At 40.0% G+C, this 23,947-nt stretch overlaps 3 protein-coding genes and 1 long non-coding RNA gene across 4 annotated transcripts; 2 read left to right on the forward strand and 2 right to left on the reverse strand.

The window, feature by feature from the left end:
• The first annotated feature begins 7,119 nt into the window (after positions 1-7,119).
• On the forward strand, positions 7,120-8,261 carry LOC124337141 (failed axon connections homolog). Its single transcript, XM_046791207.1, has 5 exons — positions 7,120-7,320; positions 7,393-7,589; positions 7,653-7,861; positions 7,938-8,054; positions 8,129-8,261. Exons 1-5 carry the CDS (start codon positions 7,168-7,170, stop codon positions 8,227-8,229), a joined length of 777 nt encoding a protein of 258 aa, XP_046647163.1. The 5' UTR covers positions 7,120-7,167; the 3' UTR covers positions 8,230-8,261.
• A 6,115-nt stretch (positions 8,262-14,376) lies between these two features.
• LOC124337056 (compound eye opsin BCRH2-like) lies at positions 14,377-16,546 on the reverse strand. Its single transcript, XM_046791079.1, has 5 exons — positions 16,156-16,546; positions 15,865-16,074; positions 15,758-15,796; positions 15,518-15,686; positions 14,377-15,450 (listed from the first exon to the last, which is right to left on the reverse strand). The coding sequence occupies exons 1-5, from the start codon at positions 16,364-16,366 to the stop codon at positions 14,907-14,909; spliced, it is 1,173 nt and encodes a 390-aa protein (XP_046647035.1). The 5' UTR covers positions 16,367-16,546; the 3' UTR covers positions 14,377-14,906.
• Positions 16,547-17,978: 1,432 nt separating this feature from the next.
• On the forward strand, positions 17,979-18,619 carry LOC124337447. The gene is made up of 3 exons (XR_006917375.1): positions 17,979-18,037; positions 18,254-18,364; positions 18,537-18,619. It is a non-coding gene; the product is annotated as an uncharacterized LOC124337447 (long non-coding RNA).
• A 2,447-nt stretch (positions 18,620-21,066) lies between these two features.
• On the reverse strand, positions 21,067-22,212 carry LOC124337185 (compound eye opsin BCRH2-like). The gene is made up of 2 exons (XM_046791283.1): positions 22,137-22,212; positions 21,067-22,069 (listed from the first exon to the last, which is right to left on the reverse strand). The coding sequence occupies exons 1-2, from the start codon at positions 22,145-22,147 to the stop codon at positions 21,535-21,537; spliced, it is 546 nt and encodes a 181-aa protein (XP_046647239.1). The 5' UTR covers positions 22,148-22,212; the 3' UTR covers positions 21,067-21,534.
• Between the last annotated feature and the right edge of the window lie 1,735 nt (positions 22,213-23,947).

Here is a 23,947-nt window from a genome sequence, read left to right on the forward strand (position 1 = left end):
GTCAAAAAATAAAAGAATGAAGGACTGACGTCATGTCTCTCGTTCAAACAATGAAACCAGCAACAACCCATCCACCAAACCAACAGCTCGGGAGACCTCTTCTTTAGCTCGAGCTTCTCAATGTAGCGGGAATTACAAATCCCCGGGAGCCGAGCGAAATGAAGACCACACCCAAATGCGCCGTTCGTGATTAAGACTGCCATTCACTCATTCACAACACCAGCCCAGCCCAGCCAGTCTAAATAAAAACCAAAGTTGTCTTTTGTGCATGTATAGAGTCATTTGACTCTCTCTCTCTCTCCATGGCGTCATATTCGCCAATGCAATCAGCTGATTGAATTTAGTCGACAAGATTTCTTCTATTCGGGATTGGACTTGTTTCCGAGCTCTAACACACACACACACACACACCGACGTGATGACTGCGCGGAGGCGTCCGCAATTGATGTGGCGGTTATTAGGCTTGAAAAGCCCAGCTGATGACGCTTCTAATTTTCGTCGAAAATATATTATTATATAAGCGGGCGCCTCCCGCCGACGACCGAGCTCTGCTAGTAATCAATTATTACTCACTCCCGAGCCATTTGAGGCGCTGGCGGCCGGTTTGTCGCCGTCTGGCGTTGGCAACTGATGATCTTTTAAAACTAATAATCAGAATCGTCAAATGTTGAATGTACGACGTTCTTCATCACAGCTGGCCAATGGAAGAAAACAAAACAGGATCCCAACGAAATCGATCAATTGAAAATAGGAAATGTCTGCGAGAGTTATACGTTCGGATTTGTAGTAGATTCGATCGTGCGTGAATTTCCTCTGAATTTTCGTTGATTCGGTTTGACGGATGGATGTCGGGGCGGGGGATATTATTGCGTCTATATGTACATTACGCCGAAGGGGGGAGGTTTGGCGGATGCAACTGTCAAAGAGAGCCCTGAGACTGCAGCGATTCATATGTCGACAACTTCGGCTGATGGCGTTTGAAATTGCGATGGCACAGCGTCACGTTTTCCTGAATGGATTCCGCCGCAAGCAGACGGATGGATGGATAATTCAAGATAATTCGGTTGTTGCTATATTTTTGAGACTTTTGCCCATCGCTCAAGTTTCGCCGCATTTGCATCCGTCAAGCTACACGGCTCGAGCTTGACAGTTGTTGGAAGAAGAAAAATTGGAATTGATTCGAATCAATCAGAGTGAATAAGGTAAACAATTTCACCGGGAAATTCAAATTCATTTTGGGTAGAGGGGAAACGAATATAATTTAGCCGATTAGGGTGGGGTTGATGGAGATTCATAGAAATAGCCCACCGGCTGAAATTTAATTAGTTAATTAGGAGTTAGGTCTTGAATTTCGCTCTCTCTCTCTCTCTCCGGTGGGGATTAGACGTCCCCCCTCCCCCGCAAAAGTTTTGATGAAGCATTTGTGAAATAATGTCGTAACCGCTATACACTATACCTGCACTACACACGGAGCAGGTGGAAAATTAATGAGTAGCCCTTCATCAATTATTTCAACAAACTAATTAAGGGGTACATGTACACGTACGGCCAAAGAAGAGAGTATTTCTGAAATATGTAGAGTAGTCGACCAACTTGGAACTTCAACTGAACGAAGCTATCTCATTTCCTAAGCCGCCAAAAATATCTCCGCCCATCATCATCCAAACTTTCCTTTTTAAACAAAAAGGACTGGGCGATATCTCCATCAGAGCATTCAATACATGATAACCCCCAAGTGGACCAAGTAGATTTAAATATAACCGTCTATGACGTCAATATTCAAGTGAGCAAACTTTGCAGAGTTCAAATTTCAAAATAGGCACCACCTTGGCAATTCACCGCGAGATGATGTTGACCGATAAAAGTTGACGTTTCTACTACGGATGTGCACTTGAGTAAGTTTCTGGCCGAAGGTTTTGAGCTCCGCAGTACGTCGGGGGTCGGGGCGATATCTCATCCGGTGAGCGGGCGGCACCCACTGCCGGAATCGATGGCGCCGGACCCATCACATCAAAGAATCCCCCACCCCACCCAACAACAACCGGAATAAAAAAATAAAAAGAAGAAGCGATGGATAAAAAATGTGGAACGACGACGGAATTATTACGTTGAGCTCCCAAAAGTATACATCAAAGACTTTTGTCTTCGCATTTGATAGCCCAAGAATATTGCAGACACATTCCCCCCCCACCATCCACCCCATTTTAAACTCATTACAGCATCCAATAGAGAGAGAGAGAGAAAAGGAATTGCGTACAGTTTGGACGTCCGGTCGTTGGAAAACAATCGGGGGGAGATAGTACTCGGAGAATAAATATATAAGGATCGTATAAAAATATAGGCGGGTCCTTTGCAGTGTCGGATATCCGGTATAGCTATACTATACAAGTGCAGGCGACGTAACGGTCGTTTTCGGCAAATGTAACGCAATTTGTAAGGCATTGCGTAACCCTCTGCTTTCTCAAGTTTTGATCGGGGGGATAAAAATAGGAGCTGGCAGGAGCAGCCAGATTTTTATGAAGAAGAATGTGTAGAACTTGATGTCACTCCATCCAATAAATAATATCAAGTCGACCCCTCCAGTAAAAAGTTCGCTATTTCAATCATCTTTTCTATTTTGTGTCGGAAATTCTCAACATTTCTCGCCGTCTCCATCAATCGTTTGATTGATCGTGTCAACTGGCACGCATTTTGTCTGTCTAGAAAGAGTGCTCTCAGTGTCTCTCTCTTTCCAGCAGCTTCTCTTTGACGATCTTTTGAATCGATCAGGAGAGAGCCTCTCGGCGCATTGATGCGATTGCAGTTGCCAGACTCAATTTAGCGACTTGTATTCCGACCCTATCTCTCTCTCTCTATCTTTTTGCCATTGAAACATTTCGATGGGAAATTGTGCTGAAACAAATTCGAATTTTAAAAATCAGAATCGAACGGCGTTTAGCTAACATTTCATTCTATTCTATTCAGAGGCCGTATAAAAGATCTCGAGTCAGTAAAAATCACCGGGTGAAACCCAAAGAAAATCGTTTCCCATCGAAAAAGTAATCGCATTTCGAATCGGTCAAGCGCACAACCGAAAAAGATGGATGAAATTGATGAAATGAAACATTTCGTGTGAAAAGCATCGAACTTTCCCAACGAATAAATGCGAGCAATCAATAAAAAGCGATAAAAAGTTGGCAATTTCTCGAGACGTGAATGAGAATGATTACGCAATATTGCATCAGCACGGACAAATAATAACAAAAAAATAGGCCGGAGAAAAGACTGTCATGACGTGATGCATATGGCTGGGCACTTGCGCAATTAATCCAGCCAGCCAACATGCCATTATAACAGCCGGGCTATAATAATAATAATAAAAGAAGAAGATGAAAATTGCAATTGAATCAGCCCCCCTCCTTCAACATTCTATGTAGCAGACCCCGACTCGAATCGATAGGTATTAGATATACACGTTCTTACGTAATTTATTTTCTGTTGTATTTCTTTACTTTGGCGTGTATTATTGTTTCCCTCACAACCGTTATTAATAATTCAAGGGTTTGTGCTGCGTCGGCCCTACCCAGGGGTTTTCTCGCGGGACTCTTTACGCCGAGCCAACCAAATTGGCCCAACGCCGAGCCTCTTTCCCACCAGAGTAGAGAGACTCTTGATGGCCAATTGATTACCAACAATTAATGATTGATAAACGCCGGCCACCACGCACGCTCCTATAAAATGTATATACATACAGGAACCCAGAGTTTCACAAGGATTTGATAGGCTTTTAGTGTGTGTAGTTGAGGATCGATGGGAGGGGGGTTTCTAGCATCTCCTTTTGTCCAAGGCTCAAAAAACCTGCCGACTAGCGCAGTATATACACGCAGTCTAGCACTTAATAACACTGTAAGCGCATTTCAAGATCTCCCCTACCGGCCCGAAAAGATCTATAGATCTAAGGTGTATAGTATACGTGGGTGATGGTGCTTTGTCACGGATCTAATCCACAGCCGGAGGAGGCTGCCTCTGTGCTCTGTATAGATATAAACTACAGTGTGTACAGTGGTGGCGCTATCGCAATCTATCTCTCCTTCTCTCTCCATAGTTTTAAGACGAGTACTCTAGGAGCCCCCGGGAGGGGCGCCAGACGGACTCCTAAGAGCACGTCTCTCGTGTTATATAGTCCTCTTATTCCCTAAAGCTTTTCTCACTCTCGTCTTGTGCTGACATCATTCATCCAAATGGAGTAGTAGACCACCACCCGAATCAATGGAGAAGATATTTTATTTCATCCGGCGGAGAAGAAAAAAAGCTATTAGCGAAAATGTCCAAGGACATCCGCCAGGGGTCTTACTGAAGTCATTTTCAATCAACACTTTGTGATCAAACGAAATTCAATATCATAGCGCAAAATTAAAATCAAATAAAGTTCGTTCCAATGTCCGAACCAGCTCGTGCGCGAGACAATAAGAAAATGTTGATTGATTTAAAAGATTTGGACCATAAAGTTTCTTGGGAAAATTTTTTCTTGGGCGGTCGGCGGGACTGGGAGGGGCTTCCGCGGTTGCCGCTTTCTTCATTACGAATCTCTCCGTGTTTTTTCCCCTTATCGCACACACGGGAGGCAAAAGAAGAAGAAGAAGAGGAAAAAATCCAATAAGCCAAGGCGTTCATCTACAGCTGCTCCGGGCCTGCTCGTCTATATCGAGAGCTCAGCTCAGATGGAAACGTGAGAAAAATAAGACATTTTCTTCTTCTTCTTTTCTTCTTTTTTGGGATGGCGAGGTTTATTGTTTCCAGCCCACACCCAAAACAAAAAAATCGATTGATATAGGTTATGGCAACGACCGGCACGTGTTTCAGTTTTCAGTCAAAAGGGCTTTCACATCTAAAAGAAAAAACCCAAATGATACTAACGCGCAGATGCTACACGGTTGTCGATTCTGTTGTCGCCGGAGAGCCGAACGAACAATGACGCATGTACTGGTCTGAGCTGCCAGCGATAATGACGCAATTTGTGATCCACCTACTTCATTATATCGAACTTTGGTGTCCAGTCATCCGTCATTCCCATTTGAGCTGCCCCAGGAGGCTATTTTTGGGTTGGCGCAATTTGAATTTCGCGGGTGTACCGTCAGCCGATTCTAATCCAAATGAAGCGGGAAAATTCAAATTTGCTTTAGAACAAACAAACGGCCATACAAATTGCTGTCGTCCAGCAAGTGTAAAGAAAAACTCATTGCCGGATATGCCGGTGGGCTTTTAGGGCTGCAGCGCATGCGCATCTGATGAAATCATCTCGATACCAAAATCGAATTGGCCCTCGGTAAATAAATTAACGAAACCCAAGAGGGGGGAAAGAGGTTCAAAGTGACGTCAAAGGGATTCATCAAGATTAAATGCATCCAGTACACACAAATATAGCCATGGGAAAACGCTCAGAGTACATCCGCGTATGACGCAGAAACTCACTCGGCATTTATCCTCCGTCCCATCGCGTCCGCTTTTCCTATTTTTAGACCCACTCGAATGAGGAGCCAATCTTTTTGAATCAAGAAACGTCACACATCACCTGAACGACGATGACGTCTCTCTCCTTGCTCAAAAGATTGAAGCGAAATTGGATTGTTATATTGGGGAATGTCCCCCATATAAAAACAAGAAAATAAAAATGAAAAATCCGCCGGAATAATATCAAAAGGCATTCGAGAAATTCGTCAATATAATCCGCCAGTCGACGTCGACATCCTTTTTGTTGTCAGCGCAGCAACAGTAAACGTTACACATATATAAAAGAGACAGAGAACAAATAAAGAAAAAGATAAAACATTCCGCATAACTATTCCGGCCGGAGCGCCTACATTTGAAAACATCCGCGCTGGCGCCATTTTGCGACGACGAGTCACGTTCGAAATGCGCGCCCATTTGATTGAGCTCGCAGGAACTCAGCCAGCGACTGTCAAAAAAAAAATGACGATATAACGACCAAGGCGGACGAATGTCATCCGGGTACGAATGCGACAGCTCGTCGTGTCGTCGCCGGATGATTCGCGCGCCATCATCTCATTTGAAAAACAAATTCGTTTCGATTATCGCCCCGTCAAACGCGCGGAAATCCCATCAACCCCCCAAAGTTACAGAGAACGGACAATCGCGTATCTATCTATGTATAATACATATCCATGTAATAATGTCGACGTGTTTTATTGATGGAACCACATAAATCTCCGGGGAAATAATGAGAAAGGGACACGGTAGAAAAAAAGTGACACGGATCGTGACAACGTCAGACCCACTCCGGAATAAGTTTGAGTCCCGGTGCTGGACACTAAGTCACAGGGAATGTACTATCTAACGTTATCACAGCGTGTGTTACGCAATCAACCGAGCTATACACACACACATAGGACTTTGAATCGAGTTGGATAGATTGGTTTATAGAGACTGGCAGGGTTTGCTGAATCAAATTTGATTTTAAATCGTTTTGTCCAATTAAATCAAAAATTAAATCAAAATTTATTTAATTAAAAGAATTAAATCATATGAGAAAATTTAATTTAATTCGTGATTTAAATCGTTTGAAACACAGTAAATCACTGGTAAATCAAAAAATTGTATCAAGACGAGAAAATCTATAGGTTTTAACGTCAAATTTCCTCGGTTTCGTATCAGGTTCTTTTATTATGTATGGACCATTCTAGTATCTTTTCCTTCAACAAAGTAGAAAAGAAACGAAACATGTTTTTTTGACCACAGATTTCAGTTAAACATCACAATAATTCAATTTTTTTGGCCGAGAAAATTTAAAAAAACAAAAAACAGGAGAAATTTGATTTTGATTTAAGAATTAAATCAAAAATTTTTTATATTTTTTATTTAATTTTTGATTCGTCTAAAATTTCAAAAAAAATTATTTGTGATTTCGATTCATAAATCAAAATAATCATGATTCAGCAAATACTGGAGACTGCAAGTCACAGTGAGTAAGCAGATCGTATCATGGTTCATGAGAAGAATCTCTTCCACCATGATCGTATCAAGTTGGAGTTGGTTTATAGAGACTGCAAGTCACAGTGAGTAAACAGATCGTAATCAGTCGGGATGCCGGCCTATATATAGACACACACACACTGTCAACATTCATTTAGTATTATAACGCTGTCGCCAAGTGTGTCGGCAGAAAAGAACATGTCCAGCTGTAATAAGAAGAAATCGAAATTTCCCGTGGCCAAAGATGTCGTCCTCTTACATCAACTCGATCGTGGAATATTCACGCCGAGTATTTCGCCGTTCCCCTTGAAATTGGAAACTTACATGCGCATGGCCGGCATATCTTACGAGGTACAAAATTTAATTCATCTTCTCATTTTTTTTTTAAATTAAATTCGATTCATTAATTCGCTGGAAATTTAGAACGATTTCAAAAATCCAATAGGACCTAAAGGTAAAACCCCTTGGATGACTTTCAACGGCAAGGACTATTGCGATTCTCAACTGTGTCTGGAAATGTTGGCTTCCAAGTTCCACAAAGATTTCAGTTCGCATTTGACGGCTGAGGAACGAGCCATCGCCCGGTCGTTTCAAATCATGACGGAAGAACATCTTTACTGGTAACTTTAATTTCAGCCAATTTTTAAATTAAAAAAAAAGTGAATTAATAATCAATTTCGAAGGGTCCTAGTACTCTGGCGATGGGTTTACACCAAAGGGAAAACCTTGTTGGACATTCAGATCAATTTTCCGACGGGATGGCGTTTGGTGATGCCGCTGGCAGTTAGGAGAATCAAGGCCCAAGCGTCCGCCCAAGGAATGGGCCGTCACAATAAGGACGACGTCATCGAAATGGGCCGGAAAGATTTGCGTGCCATTTCCGATTATCTCGGTATATCATCATCATCATAATAACAATACAGATTAACCCACCTATACATTGTAGATACGTATAAATATTTTCCCAGGGACGAAACCTTATTTCACGGGGGACAAACCCACCGAAATGGATTGCGCCATGTTCGGCTGTTTGGCCCAATTAGTGTGGAGCATGCAGGGATCACCTTACGAGGAACAAATGAAAGGTACAATATAATCGAGTATAATACATACTGCTGGATAAAATGAAAAAACAAAAACGATTTTGAAATTTTCCCAGGAGAATTCGCCAATTTAAAAGAATTTTGCGAACGAATGAAAGAAAAATTCTGGCCCGACTGGGACCAATGTCTCTCACCTCCCAGACTGAACGTTTCGTGAACACTCTCGTAAAAATAAACTCGCTCTATTTTGAAATTCAAAAGCGGACTCAAATTAAATTTTAGTTAGTCGCTCGACGAAGGAAGATAATCCCGTTAATTCAAATATTATAGAGGGGTCTTGACGGTCTTGTATTTCATTTGTGATCCTTTACCGTCTCGTGTAATCTGTCGCAGCTGGATGAAAAGGCGATTTTGAAGCAGGAGATCTAAAGTTTCCCCACGATTATGAACGACTACCGTAGCAGACACACATTTGAGACGTGCTTCCGGAAACCGGCTGTCCGGAAGAATAATTCCACTTGACAAGACTCTGCTGCTGGATCACGGCAACAGCTCGTCACAGGGAAAATAACTGCATCGGTTATAAATATACGCCATCGAATGGATCGTTGAGACCGAATGGGGGACGTGAATGGCAACCGCAGTAACCAAATAGATTCGGGCGACCTATTTCGCTGACTACTAGACTGTGAAATTGGCTGTTAAACGGAGAAGTACTTCTCTCTCTATTTACACACTCAAATGTCTTATATTATAACAAATCGAATCGAAATAGACCGGCAAAGTGACCAACAAGAATAATCGGCTTTAGACGGGGCTGTATCTCTTGAAGGATCGATTTTCGATTGTCCGCTGGGAGTGAGCAACACTCGCACAAAATGACATGAACAAGGACGACACTTTCTCCGATTCCCTTTTTATTTGTTCCCCTCTACCCGCTGTAAGGTTCTCACGGGACAAGCGGAGAAAAGGAGACGAGTTTTGTCTCCGTTACTTTTATTATTCCGGTCGGCACTTGTAACGGGCAAAAACATCAACAGAGCTTTTTTGTGTTGTATATCTCGACATCACTTTGATGTAAAACGTTTATTTTTCGATCCTGCCTCCCAAAAAATGTTACGTAAGATGCAATTCTGCGCTGTTGTTGACTATTCGCAAGTGCAATAAACAATGGTCAGATGTGTTCAAATGTTTTGATTTCCACTTTAGTTTGGCCGATGCGGAAGCAAGGATCTTGTTTACTTTATAATAGAAACTCGGTCCGTTTTACTGTACAAACAGTCGAGATAGTTTTGTTTGGGTTCCGGGGGTAGGCCAACATTAGAAATTAAAACAAACGACGGAGGTGCCGGTGTGGCGGCAGGTCTCTCTTGGTCATAGGATTTCACTTTTGCTTGAAGTGTTTAAAGTTCAAGTATTTTTTGAATTTAATTGTTTATACTCACTGAGAAAAGTTGTGAGGTACAAAACAAGCCTGATCTGAAGTCGTTCTCCAAACGAGTAATTGAATGAATCCTAACTGAGTCAACACAAAACTTCAACAGTCAAACCGCCTAGTTCAATAATATTTAATCGTACTCTGCAGCCTATTAAGTAGCGATTTATAATCAACGGCACCAAATAGCCCAATAAAGGAGAGTAGATATCATTTATTCCTACCTTTAAGCCTGGGAAATACGGCCAGGCATCCACAGTTGCTCCATCCGCTGAAGAGTTGAATCCACCAGGCTGGATAGGAAACAGGGGGTCCTCGTGAATACACCCACATTCACATGGGCGTACACGAGGACAGAGGAGATTCAAAGGAGAGGGAAGAAGAAATGAGTAGCCCGACATCGGTGGATTCTTTAATCAAAAGGGATGCTGTTTATCTAAATCGAAAATAAAAATTAGGTTACGAAACATTTTGACAGAAACTACAAATAAGAATAAGGCAAGCTGATAATGGGATGGTGGCTAGACCTAAATTGTTAATTAACAGGAGAATTCAAGGTTCCCATGTAGCAGACTGCATTATGCAAGTCATGCATCATTAAAAATACCTATAGCAGGTCAGAGGAATAAAAGTAATGAAAATCATTACCCGATTGATGATGAGACTTTCTTGCTGTTGGTGACAGGTGAATAGCAGCACAAGCAAAACTTGCATATCTTGCTGTTGTGATGGCTGGCTCAGGTCTAAAATAAGCACAAAGAAATAGGTTACATAACAAACTGCCATGCATCAACAGGAAGCTTACATGACAATTTATGCTAGTCTAGAACTAACACTGCACAAATTTGGAATGTATTTAACTCTTCTATTTAAGCTCCCGGCAAGCTCCCATAGTCATTCCATTTGAATTTTAGTTTTTATTTACCTGCCAAACATGGAAGGGGTCGAGATCCATAGTGCCGCGAAACCGTGACCGAAACAAGAGTTAACATGCAGACAACCACGACAGAGTTCACACGACGACCACATTCTCAGTAATTCTAATTGTCATTCTATTTTTCGTGCAGCCACTATAAACGTTTGTCAAAATGGATAGTTTCGTTTGCTTTGTCATCTTACTTTGAAACTCAACTGAAAGCAATGCAGACGACATTAATATTACCATATTCTAATTAGCCATAAGATATCGATTGAAAGTATTAAAAATCGACTCATCCAATCCAAACTGCTCAAAAACGATCAAAGCAGTTTTCTAACCTGATGCGTTCGACTTTCGCTGAACGGATCGGGATTCGGGATTATTTTAATTATTGTAGTATCCAATTAGTCTCTTCATGTTATTAAACTGAGCCCCTCCCTACCACAGTCAAGATAAAAGACAAAATTTGCGAGAAACCCGCAGATAATTACTTTTTAGACCGAAAACCCACCACCAATAACAATCCCCAGGATGGACCCTCTTGGAATAAGCAAAGAGCGAATAATCGATACGTATCTGGAAATAGCTTAACGATTTTACTCTGAAACTTAAAACATGTTCGATTTTCATAGGACCGACCGGACTGACGATGTGTTGGCATTCCGCTGACAGCCGCTGGTATACCCAGTGCATGCGGAACGATCCAGTTGTGTGTCCACTCCGGAAATAGTATCCCAGTCGAGTTGTACACCAAAGTTCAGCCCAGTGAATGCTGCTGGTAAGGGGGAGTTCCATTTTAGATTTCTAACAATACCTCGACGTCTACCAAATAATGGAAGGATGGCAACGTTTTGTCTGGGTATTGTAGCATCGTAATTGGCGCTGGACCCTGGAATCCAGGGTCGCAGCAGAGTCCTACGTTTATACCAGTCATTCGCTATAGTGAAGAACGGAACGGATGATGGGCGGCAAATTCAGTTGACTATTTCTCTCGTTCAGAAATTTCAAGTTTGAAGTTGATCGAATTGCTGGATGTTGATCACCAATCGCTTGTCCGTCAAGATCGATCCATTTTCTATTCAAGTCGAGAAATTTGAGAAGTTCAACCTTCTGAATAAAAGTATAGTTGCATTTCAACAGTTGCGCTTCACTCCATGGATATTTTGAAAAAAAAAAAAAAAACGTCGTTCTAAAATCTAAATCTAATTAAGCCGAAAAACATTTTTTGCAGGTTACGTCATATTCAATTTCGATATAATTATAGCCCCGGAGAATATACAGTTGGCGTCGTATAAAGTCGCCAACTTCTTACACGAACGTCAGAGCCGATTCAAGTTAATTTCTCGGTATAACTCATCGACAGTATAGACACTGCTGATGTGCTCCGGCCTTCCGGCAAGATTCACTACGTAATTTACTCTGGCTAATTACGGCTAATTAGCTCGCCCTTTTATTTTTCGATTTAACAGCAACTTCCAGACTATGGCAACTTTTTTCTTCACTAATAAAATTTCTTAGTAAAGTGAGTATCAGATATTCAAGTACCTAGCTAATATTAAATAGGACTCAAATTTAAGCAGCATGCCAGCTGTATAGTATGTGTATATAATTCTTGGTACATATATATTACTATGAGGGAATTAAATAAACCTCCAGTCGACAAGCTGCACAAGTTTGGCTTCGTTAAAAAGGAGAACCTGATTACTAGTTGAGCATACCTTGATGTCTAAAGGTTACACGCGGCTTCTTTGAAATGTTTATTTAAGAAAGGTTGATGGTTTCGTCAAGCTTAATGGCATTAAATTGGTAGTCAAAATTAATCCGCGCAGAAATTAGCGACAATCACGGACAATCAAGTGAGCAAAATGTCAACAAGGGTAAACATGTGTCCATGCGTTACTAATTCATTGTATTATTATTATTGATCGTGGGTATTATACATACTAAGTAATAGCCAAAGCCAATTGAATGCATCAATATAGTTGTTTACACGTATTGCTGAAAATATTATAGGTGTAAGACTAAATTTGGAGGATTTTTTTTTTTCGATATTTGCTAGAGATTCCACTCTGAATCGAGTAGCTATATCTCTACATGGCAATTTTCACATGCGAGGTTTGGCGGGAAGATGTTCCGTTTGAAATATTATACGGCCGGGATACCATGGTAAAAAGATTTGAAGCAATAAGTGATAAACGATATTTCCTTTTTGAATTCTGAAATCGTCAGCCATGTACAGTCCAGAAGAGTAGATGTCCAGTCCGGAAACCGATATTAAGGATAATAACTAACAAAGTAGGTTAACTGATTCAAATTATCTGAAAGCTAGAAGGGGAGTGAAATTATCCGTTTATTGTAACTTTATAAGCTGAATGAGTGGCACTGGTTTTAACTTTGACCGAATCGCTGTCGAAGCGACAGTTGAAGCCCAACAAATTTCGATACACCCCAAACTTATATTATTGATGCGTCAGTCAAAACAGTTCACGCGATACGACTGCAATGCACATTTGTGAATGGTTGAAGCACAAACAAGTTGAAAATATAGCTGGATCATCAGGTGCTGTACCGAAATTTGTGCATCATTTAAAATTTTGAAGAATAATCAAATTCTTATGTAGCCTATACAGGTATCTGTCCTTTAACCACAAAGAATCGACAGCGAATTCGAACGAATCAGCTGATAAAATTTTCTGAAAAATAGTAGTTTAATTCGTTTTTCACTTTTCTTGAAATAAGCTTAGGCTAATCCCAAACGAATACTTTTATATTATTGCAACATTGTTTAGAAGCTTTCCTATTAGGTGCGATGATTCGATGAACAGGCTAACCATTTCTCCATTCGCCATTTCTCCTAACCATTATACATTCGCCAGACAAACAATTAGAACATATAGGCTGATGAAAAATGTTATGGAGGATTTTCTCATCCGATTTATTAATATACATAATCCGTACACGTAAAAATGAAAACAATGAAAACGAATATACGACTGACGTACCTGTGTTATGCAAAAAAAAAAAATTTTAGTGAAACGTCTTATTTGCTCTATATTATACCCAGTAGTAAAAGGGATTTTGAATTGGGAGGATGAAAGTGGATTACAAATGCTTTACTAGTGAATTTTAGGAATGTCAATTTTGCATAACCCACTCTACATCCAACATTCCACCCAGCAGGGCGTACATAATATTCATTCGCCCACTCCAGCAAAGGGAAGAGAGGACAAGACAACCCAACAGAGGTCATGAACCTGGTTGAATAAATTAAAAAAAAAATCCAGCTGCTCCATAATTGTTAAATTCGGTATATTTGATACGCAATTAGACCCAGCCGGATATCAACGTAAAAACGTAATCGCTCTCATCGCCGCGGCTGCAACATTTATAGGACAGTATTATATATGGGAACTGTCTACACTCTACATATAGCTCTCGTCGTCGTATGTATTCTCCTAATTCTGAGAACGTTCTCAACTTACTCGGCGAAACTCGGCACTTTAGAGCCAAATAATTGCGCAACAAAAGTTTGTCGTCCATTTTATTCATACACATTCGTGATTCTCCTTTCCACACGTGCCGTCAAAATCAAATCTCTACTGCTGCCAATTCAGAATGGTTTTATCTTTCACGCCCAGTAAAGCGGGAAGATTATTATATTGTCGGATTAGTCGCGGTTGTTGGTTTAATTAACTCTGTAGTAGAAAGACTGCGGCCATCATGCACCTCCCACCATGGACTTGTTAATATGAGGATACGATTTATTTCTTAGTCCTTCGGTGAATTTATCATTTTTTTTTTAAGTTCAGATGTATTTGAAACCGGCAATAAAACGAAATGGGAATCCGGAATCTCCAGTGTCGACTCACATTGAAATCCATCGGTGGTCGTAAATTCGTCATCAGCTTTCAGTTATGGTCAGAAACCATATGTGATCATTTTTATTCAGCCAAACTTATTTAGCATCAGTCATAAATAATGACACATATACAAGACTAACAAGAGTGTGATTTCATGCATAGCTTGATGTAATATAATAGCGCAATTCAAATATACATACTGGTTTACATAATATCCTTGAAAAGCTTAACAGTCCCTAATTGACGTGCTATTGTTATTAGTTGCAGTGCACTGAAATGTATACCAATAAGACTATCTAATTGTTATATGCTGCACTAAATTATTACTAACTATTAATTTTATTTTTTTTGTTATCTATATAGAGGTTGTCCTAATAGTCGAATAGCACTACCTTATATAGTTTGATTTTGACAATCGGTGTTTAGTCGACTGTTCTTAAATGCTGGGTGAAATGGGACTATCAGAACTACAAAGTTATCGAGAAGATATAAAAGCTTCGGCGATTTTATCTCTCTGAATTCCAAAAGTCGTCAGCCTTGTTGAGAGCAGAATGTCCAGTCCGGTGAAACAATGTAGATATTCGAGGGACAATTATTGAAATCATAATTTTAAGTGTGAAATCATTAACCATTAGAAACGGATAAACCAAAAGAGAGCTGGAAGGAACGAAATGATCAAATTATGTAACTAAAGCTGAGTCAGTGGCACTGGTTTTGGCCGAATCGCTGTCGGACGAATGATTAGGACCTTTCTTCTTTTCAACGACGATGCAAAGCCACGGGCAGATTTCCTTCAGACATTCGCGGTACTTTGGATGAGACAGGGCGTAGATGATTGGGTTGTAGACGGCAGAAGTTTTGGCGCAGACAATTGGAATTTCCGATACCAGTGCGGTGATGTAAGTTGGACTACCCCATGTACCTAAAATGCAAATAACGGTGAAGGGAGTCCAGGCGAAAATCCACAGCGTGATGTTGATGATGGCGATTTTGGCGATGCGCATTTCGGCCGTAACGGCGTCTTGCTCGGCGTTGTTCCTCAGCGATGTCACGTTCATCTTTTTGGCTTGTTGGCGCAATTCTTCTTCGTGATGGAACACGGTCTTGACGATGAAGAAATAACAGCCGACAATGAAAATAATGTTACCACCGTACTGGAAGAAACAGGATGCCAGGATGTAGCTCTTGTGGTTCAAAGTTAGCGTGTAAGAGTCGAAAGAACACCTTTGAAAATGTTATAGAAAATGAATACAGCGCTTGATTCGATTTTACCGCGATAATAGTAACTCACGTTCCCAACATTCCATCCAGGGCATAAAGGCCCCATCCGACAAGAGGCGTAAGGGCCCAGCCAAATGACCAGATCCAATTGAATAAAATTAATCCGGCAGCTTTGCCGAAAGACAATGGATTTCCCTTTAGGCCATTAACGATGACATTGTAACGATCCCAGCTGATGACTTTTGGTGTAATAATTGAAATAAAAATATTTTATTATTACAACACTTACAGAACAGTTTTGTGTACTTACTGGTTAACGTGGTAATTTGACTGTATCCGAAAAACGCTCCTGTCATAGCCAAAATTCAAAATCCATTAATCAAGCCATTCAAAATAAAGCGGAAGAATAAAACTGACCACAGAAAGCGTGAATCTGACAGCCGAGTTCTCCAAATTGCCACGGTCCACCATTAAAGAAGTTGTAAACAGCTTCGGGAATCAGGGCGAGCATGAGGAGAAGGTCTGAAATGGCCAAATTCATCACCAGCATGTTGGCCGGCGTCCGTAGAGACTTGTAGCGGCTGAAGATTTTCAGAACGAGGATATTTCCAAAGATAGCGCAGGATCCTAACATTCACATAAATAATGTATGCCTTTATGTGATTAAATGTTTGTACTTGAAAGTAATAAAGCCTGTATATTTCTTACCCATGACCAAATAGTACATTCCAAAGAAGTAGGCGTAAATGGGATGAACGGCCTTTTGGGTCTGCCAATGAGGATGCAGGAGCGGTTTGACGTAATCGGGAGCAAAATTATAAACGGTGTAGTCATCGGGTACCGACCAAGGGTTGAAATCGTGTTTCCGCGCCAATGCCAAGGAGACGTTCCGTCCAGCGTTCATCGTGATGTTTTCCATTTTTCAGCTGATTAGAATTTTCGAGTTTAAAAAATAATGAGTGTTGGAGCGTTAAAGGATTAATTGGAATACTAAAAAGTTGTTGGTGTTCAGAAATGAAAATGAATAATTGTAAACTCTATAAATTCAAGATGTTTTCTGCCGAATGACTCGCTTCGGACACAACCTACTGCCAGCTACTCCAGCAGTGCGTTTACGATACTACCAAGAACAGACCGTGTTATTTATACCACTTCGTAAAGGTCTTGTTCTGAACTCTGGAGACGACGACAAAGTCGTTAACGTGCTAAGAAACTTGTATTGTTTCACAACATTACTAGCCTATGTACACACACATTCGCAACTCGTGTGTTTTTTCGACGGAAGGTCAGCTCATTTGCAAAGCTCTTGACCCGTTCCTTTTCTTTCGTACCTTATCGCCTGCCTCTCCTTGCGTTTCTGACTCGACGTAAATTTCTAAATGTCATTTTGATTTTTGTCTTTTTACCTTCCCAAATCGAATTTCTGAAGAACCAAGGATTTTTGTTTGCCGGTAAAAGTTTATCATTTTTTTATTGTGAGCTGATGCCTAGTCGCTCATCTGAGAAACGATGAAATTGCTCGATTGTTTTTTTTTTGTTTCTATCTCTCAACTTATTCCCAGGATGAATTCATTTAAGCGGAAGGCTTGCATTTCTGTTTTCACGCAAGATGATCAGTGTTTTTTTTTTTAATGTCAACAGACTGGCGAGCTTATTGGATAGACAGCTATTTAGTATTTACCAAGGTAATTCAAATCAGTCACAAGATCTAATGACATAATCTATTTTGAAGTGATTTGAATCGGCTTATTCAATAGGTAATCGAAATGAGGAGAGGGTCTGTAGCGAATCAGAATTTTGAATCCGACCAAAGATGTGAAGGTTGTAAAACAATCTAGTTCTATATTTTGATACGTATTACATTTAACAATGTGATAGCCATCGCTTGAATAAGCTGGAAACCTGCTGGAAACATACACAACTTCCGAAAAGTTCTTTGGTGACCCTCGTTTCATGTTTCCTTTATCCTCAGCGTCCAGTAATCATGTCAACGTTGACATGATTACTGTACTTAGGAGAAATGTGGGTACGTCGTATACCCATAGCAACAGATGAAGCCAACCAATTTTTAACAAGCCGAAGGAAATTATTGAAGCGTCTAAGTTTATACGCTGTATAGCTGGGATTCATGCGTGAAATATTGTTGCCATGCCTAGTCATAAAATAAACGAAGGAAAAAGCCTTAAGTGTACGCTTTGGACTAATTGGTTCCGCGTTAGATTCTTGGCCCCTCCTATTTTTGTGTAATAATTATGTAAGTAAAGTAAGTAAGTAAGTAATTAAGTACTAGCTCTTTTCTCAGTTTAATTTTTTTAATTTCACATTATTGTGTAAATTCTTGTTGAATTACTTTTTGCAGCTATTGGTCTCTTTTTAAAAATGTTTGTCCAGTTTCTCCTTGTATTGTTTGGTTGTTTGCAAATGCAAATTAGTTTTTTGGTGGGAAGGCCGGGAGCGAATAGAGGATTAGAGGTTACATTTGACAACGTCGTTAATGGCTGCACGAAAATTAGTACACCAAGTTAAAATTACGAAAATGTACTAGTCGTCGTCTCTCGTAGCTCTTGCTGGTGTTCAGTGTTCACCACAGGTAAATCACTTTAAAGAGTTAAAACTGAGAATTGAAATAGTACAATAATAGAGGTTGTTAACAAAAGGATTAAACTAAAAGTTGTAAAATTTTGGTACCTATAACTAGTACTTGCAAGCATGTATCAGCCCAGTCTATTTATATGTGTGGCATGCTTTATTTGCCATGTTTTATTTGCAATGCAAGTTCATGTTTCATTTCTTCTTCTTTGTGCAGATTTTAGTTCTGAGCCAGCCATCTCTATCAACATCAAGTTTTGCACTTCAACATTCAACCCATCATCAGCAGCTCAGCAGCAGTGTCAGCTTCATCAGCTTCACCAATCGGGTATTTATTGTGTGGAACTCTTACTCGTTTCACCTGTAGTGTATTTAAATGATTTGCTTGCACAGCGTGTTCTCTTGTCTATCAAAAATGAATGTTGACCTAGCTGTCTCACTATATACTTTTCCTTGTACTTGTTGTGTCTTCCATAACAGTTATAAATTTTTTAATGTAGGTAAACAGCCACCTGTTTGATAGGAGAATGCACATGATTCATCTCTTCTTCCCCCTTCTTTTTCTCTTTGTCCTCGTGTACACCCATGCGAGTGTGGGAGTATTCACGAGGACACCCTTTTTTGACCTTATTTCATCTTTTTGTTTTCAACTTTTCTACGGAAGGAACACTTGGAAATGCCTGGCTGTATTTCACCGGCCTAAAAGGTAGGACAAATTATCACTATTTTCCCTTTTTTTAACCATTTTGTGGCGTTGATTTCCGTACATCCCCCCCCCCATTGTGTTATGCAAATTTTCCAACTGCCCTTGGCAGTAAAATACGAAAGGTAAACATGTCCGAAATATCCTTAGGAATTATTCTGCAGTGAGTGTGAGCCAATGCGATTTTTCATCATTGCCGCTTACAAGAATTTCGGACTTTCACTTTAAAATGTTTTAAGGCATAATTTTGGATAAGGTATTTTTATTAATCGTCGCTGAAAATACCCACTCCAATCACCCGAGTTTCTTTTTTCGTTCAAACCTAAAGCAGTCGCCGGGCGTCGCACTTGAAATTTTGATTGCCGAAATTTGTAAGATTAGCCCAACTCGTGTTTCACATTGACGTCGGAGTTTGATTTCATATGGCGTTTTGTCGTTTTTTTTCCACGTTTTCACTTGTCCAAGAAGCTCTCCATTGCCGTATCCGTGACAAGTTTAAGGTCAGGCAATAACTGGGATCAGTGTGATTGATCGATTCTGGCCAATCATCTACAATTCCGATTTTCAAACGGCTTCATACAGTTTGCACTGCTTTTTTTTCTCAATCGCATTTATCCGAAGGATTGGCAACTGCTCATCTTTTCTCCTCGTCTTGTTATTTCACGATAAAACCGAAAATGTTTCGGTATAGACTGAAATCAAGACGTCCTTTGTGTACAGTCAAATTATGGGTTTGCAGAAATCAAAACGGCCAGTTTCTGTAATTACCACGTCTAGATCTTTTGTGTTTTTGACAATCCAATCCATAACTTGCTGCTTTGGTAAAGGAGTTCTGTGCCTAAATAGAATTTCAATCCCCCGTTGAGTGTGCGGGTATACAAATAAAATTAAAAAGATTTGATTGAGAACTGTTATTTGTTTGCCCGCATTTGTTTTTACGACCATATTGGTAATTGTCGAGGCTAACATTTATTTTTTTTTAAATAACAGTGGTTTTTACGGTATTGACGTCATCGACAGAAAAGTGAAACATTCACATGATGAATTTCAAACATTGTCTGAATGCCTGCTTATAAGTAAGGGACGAACTCAATTCAATCCAATTCTTCCCATTTTTATTCACTTGAGAAACAGTCGGGGAAATTCTCAGAATTATTTTGAGGGTTTTTTATTTCAACTTTCGCAAGTCCAGGAAGAGTAATACATATGTCGATGTATACAAGACGATAATTATTACATAACGCACACACCATTTACCTAATGTGAAAACTGCTGGAGAGTATTTTCACTTTTTGTTTTGTCTAGCCTGAAGCATGAGAAGTTTTTGTAATGCTTGATTCTTAGAATGTAGAAATTGTTGCATAACTCACATGCCCAATATTCCATCCAGGCCATGGATAATTTTGTACATTGGTACACTACCCATCCAACGAAAAAGTTTGGACGGATTGTCTGTCTGTCTGTCCGGACAGACGGATTGTCTGTCTGTCAGACAGACTGCCCCAGCCCCAGTTGAAAAATTAAAATCCAATTGCGAAGTCAATATATTTGAAACTCGATTAGACTCACAAATGTAGTCAATCCCTTCAGTTGTAAAAGAGATTAAAGCTAGGAATTATCATTTTTTTTTGCAGTCTCAGTCGGTTATTTGTTCAACTTTTGTCCCAAGAAATCCGCCGCTAAGTTTCAAACGTAGAAACGCTTGTAAAATTGGGTTATGCATATAGTGAATCTCACACTCGTAGTCCGAATCGTCCATTTCAAACGACAGTAAACGTTAATTGGATCAGCTGTTTCCATTGGCCTACATGCGATAGGTTTCCATCCTTTTTATGTCTTTCGTCCATTTAGTGGTAGGTAAATGAGATTTAAACGGTTCGAATCTCGCCTGTCTATCAGTAAGATTTAAATATGTTCGCTTTTTTACCAACCAAATGTCTGTAAATTCTTAGTTTTTTTTTTTAACTTTCGAATTTTTATTCCGTGTCCCTGGGATTCAAATCGGCTTTTACAATTTCATCAATCGGTACACATCAGTTTAGTGAATTTCAAAAACACTTGCAGCAATAGCTCAAAAGATAGTTATAATGAACCTTGCTACGCTGGGATATTATTATTCGAAAGCGTCATGGGATTTAAATCTCAAAGACATGGGAATCTGCAGGTGTCGTCTCACCTAAAGTTTTGTGTGGGGTCTCAAACTCGTGATTAAGCTTCGATTGCAGGAAGAAACCGTGGGAAAAATTTATATGATTCATCTATGAGAGTATTTTCAACCGTTTTGAATAATTATACCGTACGAGTGGTGTTTAATTCCATGTATTGGTAGATGTAATAATATTGCAATTCAGATATACATACTGGTATAAATACACATCATGCGCATGAAGTTCCGAAACATTTATCAACGATGCTATTGTTAATCGAAGTGTATTGTAGGCCTATCAAATATAGACTATCTAATTGTTACATGCTGTTGATGGAAAGTTGTCCTAATGGCACTACATTTGATTGCTACTTAGAGCTTAGTCAATTTTTCTTAAATGCTGGGTAAAATATGCTTGTTTTTAAAATGATCGAGTTATCGAGGAGATAAAAGCTTTGGCAATTTTATCTCTCTGAATTCAGAAATCGTCAGCCGTGTTGAGAGCAGATGTCCAGTTCGATGAAACGAATTTTGTTTTGGGAGGGTAGTAATGATCAGTAATATCAGTGTAAAATGATTTTCTAATTGGGAAGGGAAAATGAAATTACACATAGGAGAGCTGGAAAGGAGCGAAATTATTATTTTGAACTTAAGATGATGCAGTAGCACGGGTATTGACGGATGCGTCGTCGGACGAACTGTTCGCTCCTTTCTTCTTTTCGACGACGATGCAAAGCCACGGACAGATTTCCTTTAAACATTCGCGGTACTTTGGATGGGACAGGGCGTAGATGATTGGGTTGTAGACGGCAGAAGTTTTGGCGCAGACAATAGGAATTTCCGAGACCAGTGCGGTGATGTAAGTCGGACTACCCCATGTACCTAAAATGCAAATAACGGTGAATGGAGTCCAGGCGAAAAACCACAGCGTGATGTTGATGATGGCGATCTTGGCGATGCGCATTTCGGCCGTAACGGCGTCTTGCTCCGCGTTGTTCCTCAGCGAAGTTACATTCATCTTTTTGGCTTGTTGGCGCAATTCTTCTTCGTGATGGAACACGGCCTTGACGATGAATAAATAACAACCGACAATGACAATAATGGGACCGCCAAACTGGAAGAAACAGGACGCAAGGATGTAGCTCTTGTGGTTCATAGTTAACGTGTAAGAGTCGAAAGAACACCTTTGAAAATGTTATAGAAAATGAATACAGCGCTTGATTCGATTTTACCGCGATAATAGTAACTCACGTTCCCAACATTCCATCCAGGGCGTAAAGGTTTCATCCAACGAGGGGCGAAAGGGCCCAGCCAAATATCCCAGATCCAATTGAATAAAATTAATCCGGCAGCTTTGCCGAAAGACAATGGAGTTCCCTTAAGTCCATTAACGATGACATTGTAACGGTCCCAGCTGATGACTTTTGATTTCATATTTAAAAAATTATAACGGAAATGTTTTGTTAATAAAAAGATTTGTTAACCACATCAATTTCTAGCACATAAACAGTTTTGTGTACTTACTGGTTAACGTGGTAATTTGACTGTATCCGAAAAACCCTCCTATCAGAGCCAAATACAAATTTATTAAACAAGCCATTCAAAATAAAGCGGAAGAATAAAACTGACCACAGAAAGCGTGAATCTGACAGCCAAGTTCACCAAATTGCCACGGTCCTCCGCAAAAAAAGTTGTAAACAGCTTCCGGAATCAGCGAGAACATGAGGAGAAGGTCGGAAATGGCCAAACCAACATGTTGGCTAGCGTCCGTAGAGACTTGTAGCGGCTGAAGATTTTTAGGACGAGGATATTTCCAAAAATGGCGCAGGTTCCTACAGAAAGTTCACATAAATATGCCTTTATGTGATTAAATGTTTCAACTTGAAAGAAGGGCCTATATATTTCTTAGCCATGACCAAATAGTACATTCCAAAGAAGTAAGCGTAAATGGGATGTACGGCCTTCTGAGTCTGCCAGTGAGGATGCAGGAGGAGCTTGACGTAATCGGGAGCAAATTTGTAAACGGTGTAGTCATCAGGCACCGACCAAGGGTTGAATTACTGTTTCTGCGCCAATGCCAAGGAGACGTTCCGTCCAGCGTGCATCGTGATGTTTTCCATTTCAGCTGATTTGAATTTTCGAGTTTAAAGAATGAAAGTGTTGGAGCGTTGAAGGATTAATTAGAATGCTAAGTTATTAGTGTCAAAAATGAAAATGAATAATTGTAAACTCTTTAAATTCAAGATGTTTTCAGCCGAATGACTCGCTTCGGAAACAACCTACTGCCAGCTACTCCAGCAGTGCGTTTACGATTCTACCCTAAAGAAACTTCTGTAATTTATACCTGGCCATTATTCCTAAGAAAAAGTATACACAGTGTCAAGAAACTTGTATTGTTTCACTTCACCACACTCTGTATAGCTAATAGCCTGCAGACCTTTAACACGTTTGTTGCGGACGAAAGTGCAGTTCATTCGGCACTCGTTGGCACAGCTCTTTGCCCCATTCACCTTTCTCTTTCGCTTTGTCTCGTCTAAATGTCATTTCATTTTGTTTCTCACGAAAAATCTCTTGTGTAATTGCCGATCTTATTAGTCATCACTCATCAGTTAAGTCAATGAAATTCTGCAGAGAAGAATTAATTGCTCGGTAATTTTGTCTATGTCTTTAATAATCAGGGATGATTACGAATTTATGATGTTTACGGAAGGCTTATTTGCTGTTTCCGATGCCTTCGCCCGTGTCGTTAATGTCAATATAGATTGACAATTGGCTAATTGTATATATAGACAGCGAAATATACCAAAAGCATACAAAAGTTTCAAATATGCTTATTATCCAAAGGTTGGCTTATCAATTTATTCTTATCCTTGTGCAGTTGTTCTGTTCGGCTGTTTGCTGTTGTCGTCAGCATACAAGACGCAATATATACCTGTCATTTTCACCGTGACAAACAGGAGTGGTATATTACAAATGCCAACTTTTGATTTGAACGAATTTTGCCTGACATTTGATTAGCAAGCGCTTCTCTTAATTGGATTCAAAGAAGTAAACGAATTAAC

This window comes from Daphnia pulicaria, chromosome 4 (genome assembly GCF_021234035.1).
Source record: "Daphnia pulicaria isolate SC F1-1A chromosome 4, SC_F0-13Bv2, whole genome shotgun sequence".
NCBI classification, from domain to species: Eukaryota; Metazoa; Arthropoda; class Branchiopoda; order Diplostraca; family Daphniidae; genus Daphnia; species Daphnia pulicaria.

Excerpts from the sequence above, each read along its gene's own strand:
- LOC124337056 (XM_046791079.1), bottom strand. The coding sequence starts at position 16,366 with ATGGAAAACATCACGATGAACGCTGGACGGAACGTCTCCTTGGCATTG. Across the intron at positions 16,075-16,155 it reads AATGTACTATTTGGTCATGG|GATCCTGCGCTATCTTTGGA; the intron begins GTAAGAAATATA and ends TGTGAATGTTAG. Across the intron at positions 15,451-15,517 it reads CTGGATGGAATGTTGGGAAC|GTGTTCTTTCGACTCTTACA; the intron begins GTGAGTTACTAT and ends ACATTTTCAAAG.
- LOC124337141 (XM_046791207.1), top strand. The coding sequence starts at position 7,168 with ATGTCCAGCTGTAATAAGAAGAAATCGAAATTTCCCGTGGCCAAAGAT. Across the intron at positions 7,590-7,652 it reads ACGGAAGAACATCTTTACTG|GGTCCTAGTACTCTGGCGAT; the intron begins GTAACTTTAATT and ends TCAATTTCGAAG. Across the intron at positions 8,055-8,128 it reads TTACGAGGAACAAATGAAAG|GAGAATTCGCCAATTTAAAA; the intron begins GTACAATATAAT and ends AAATTTTCCCAG.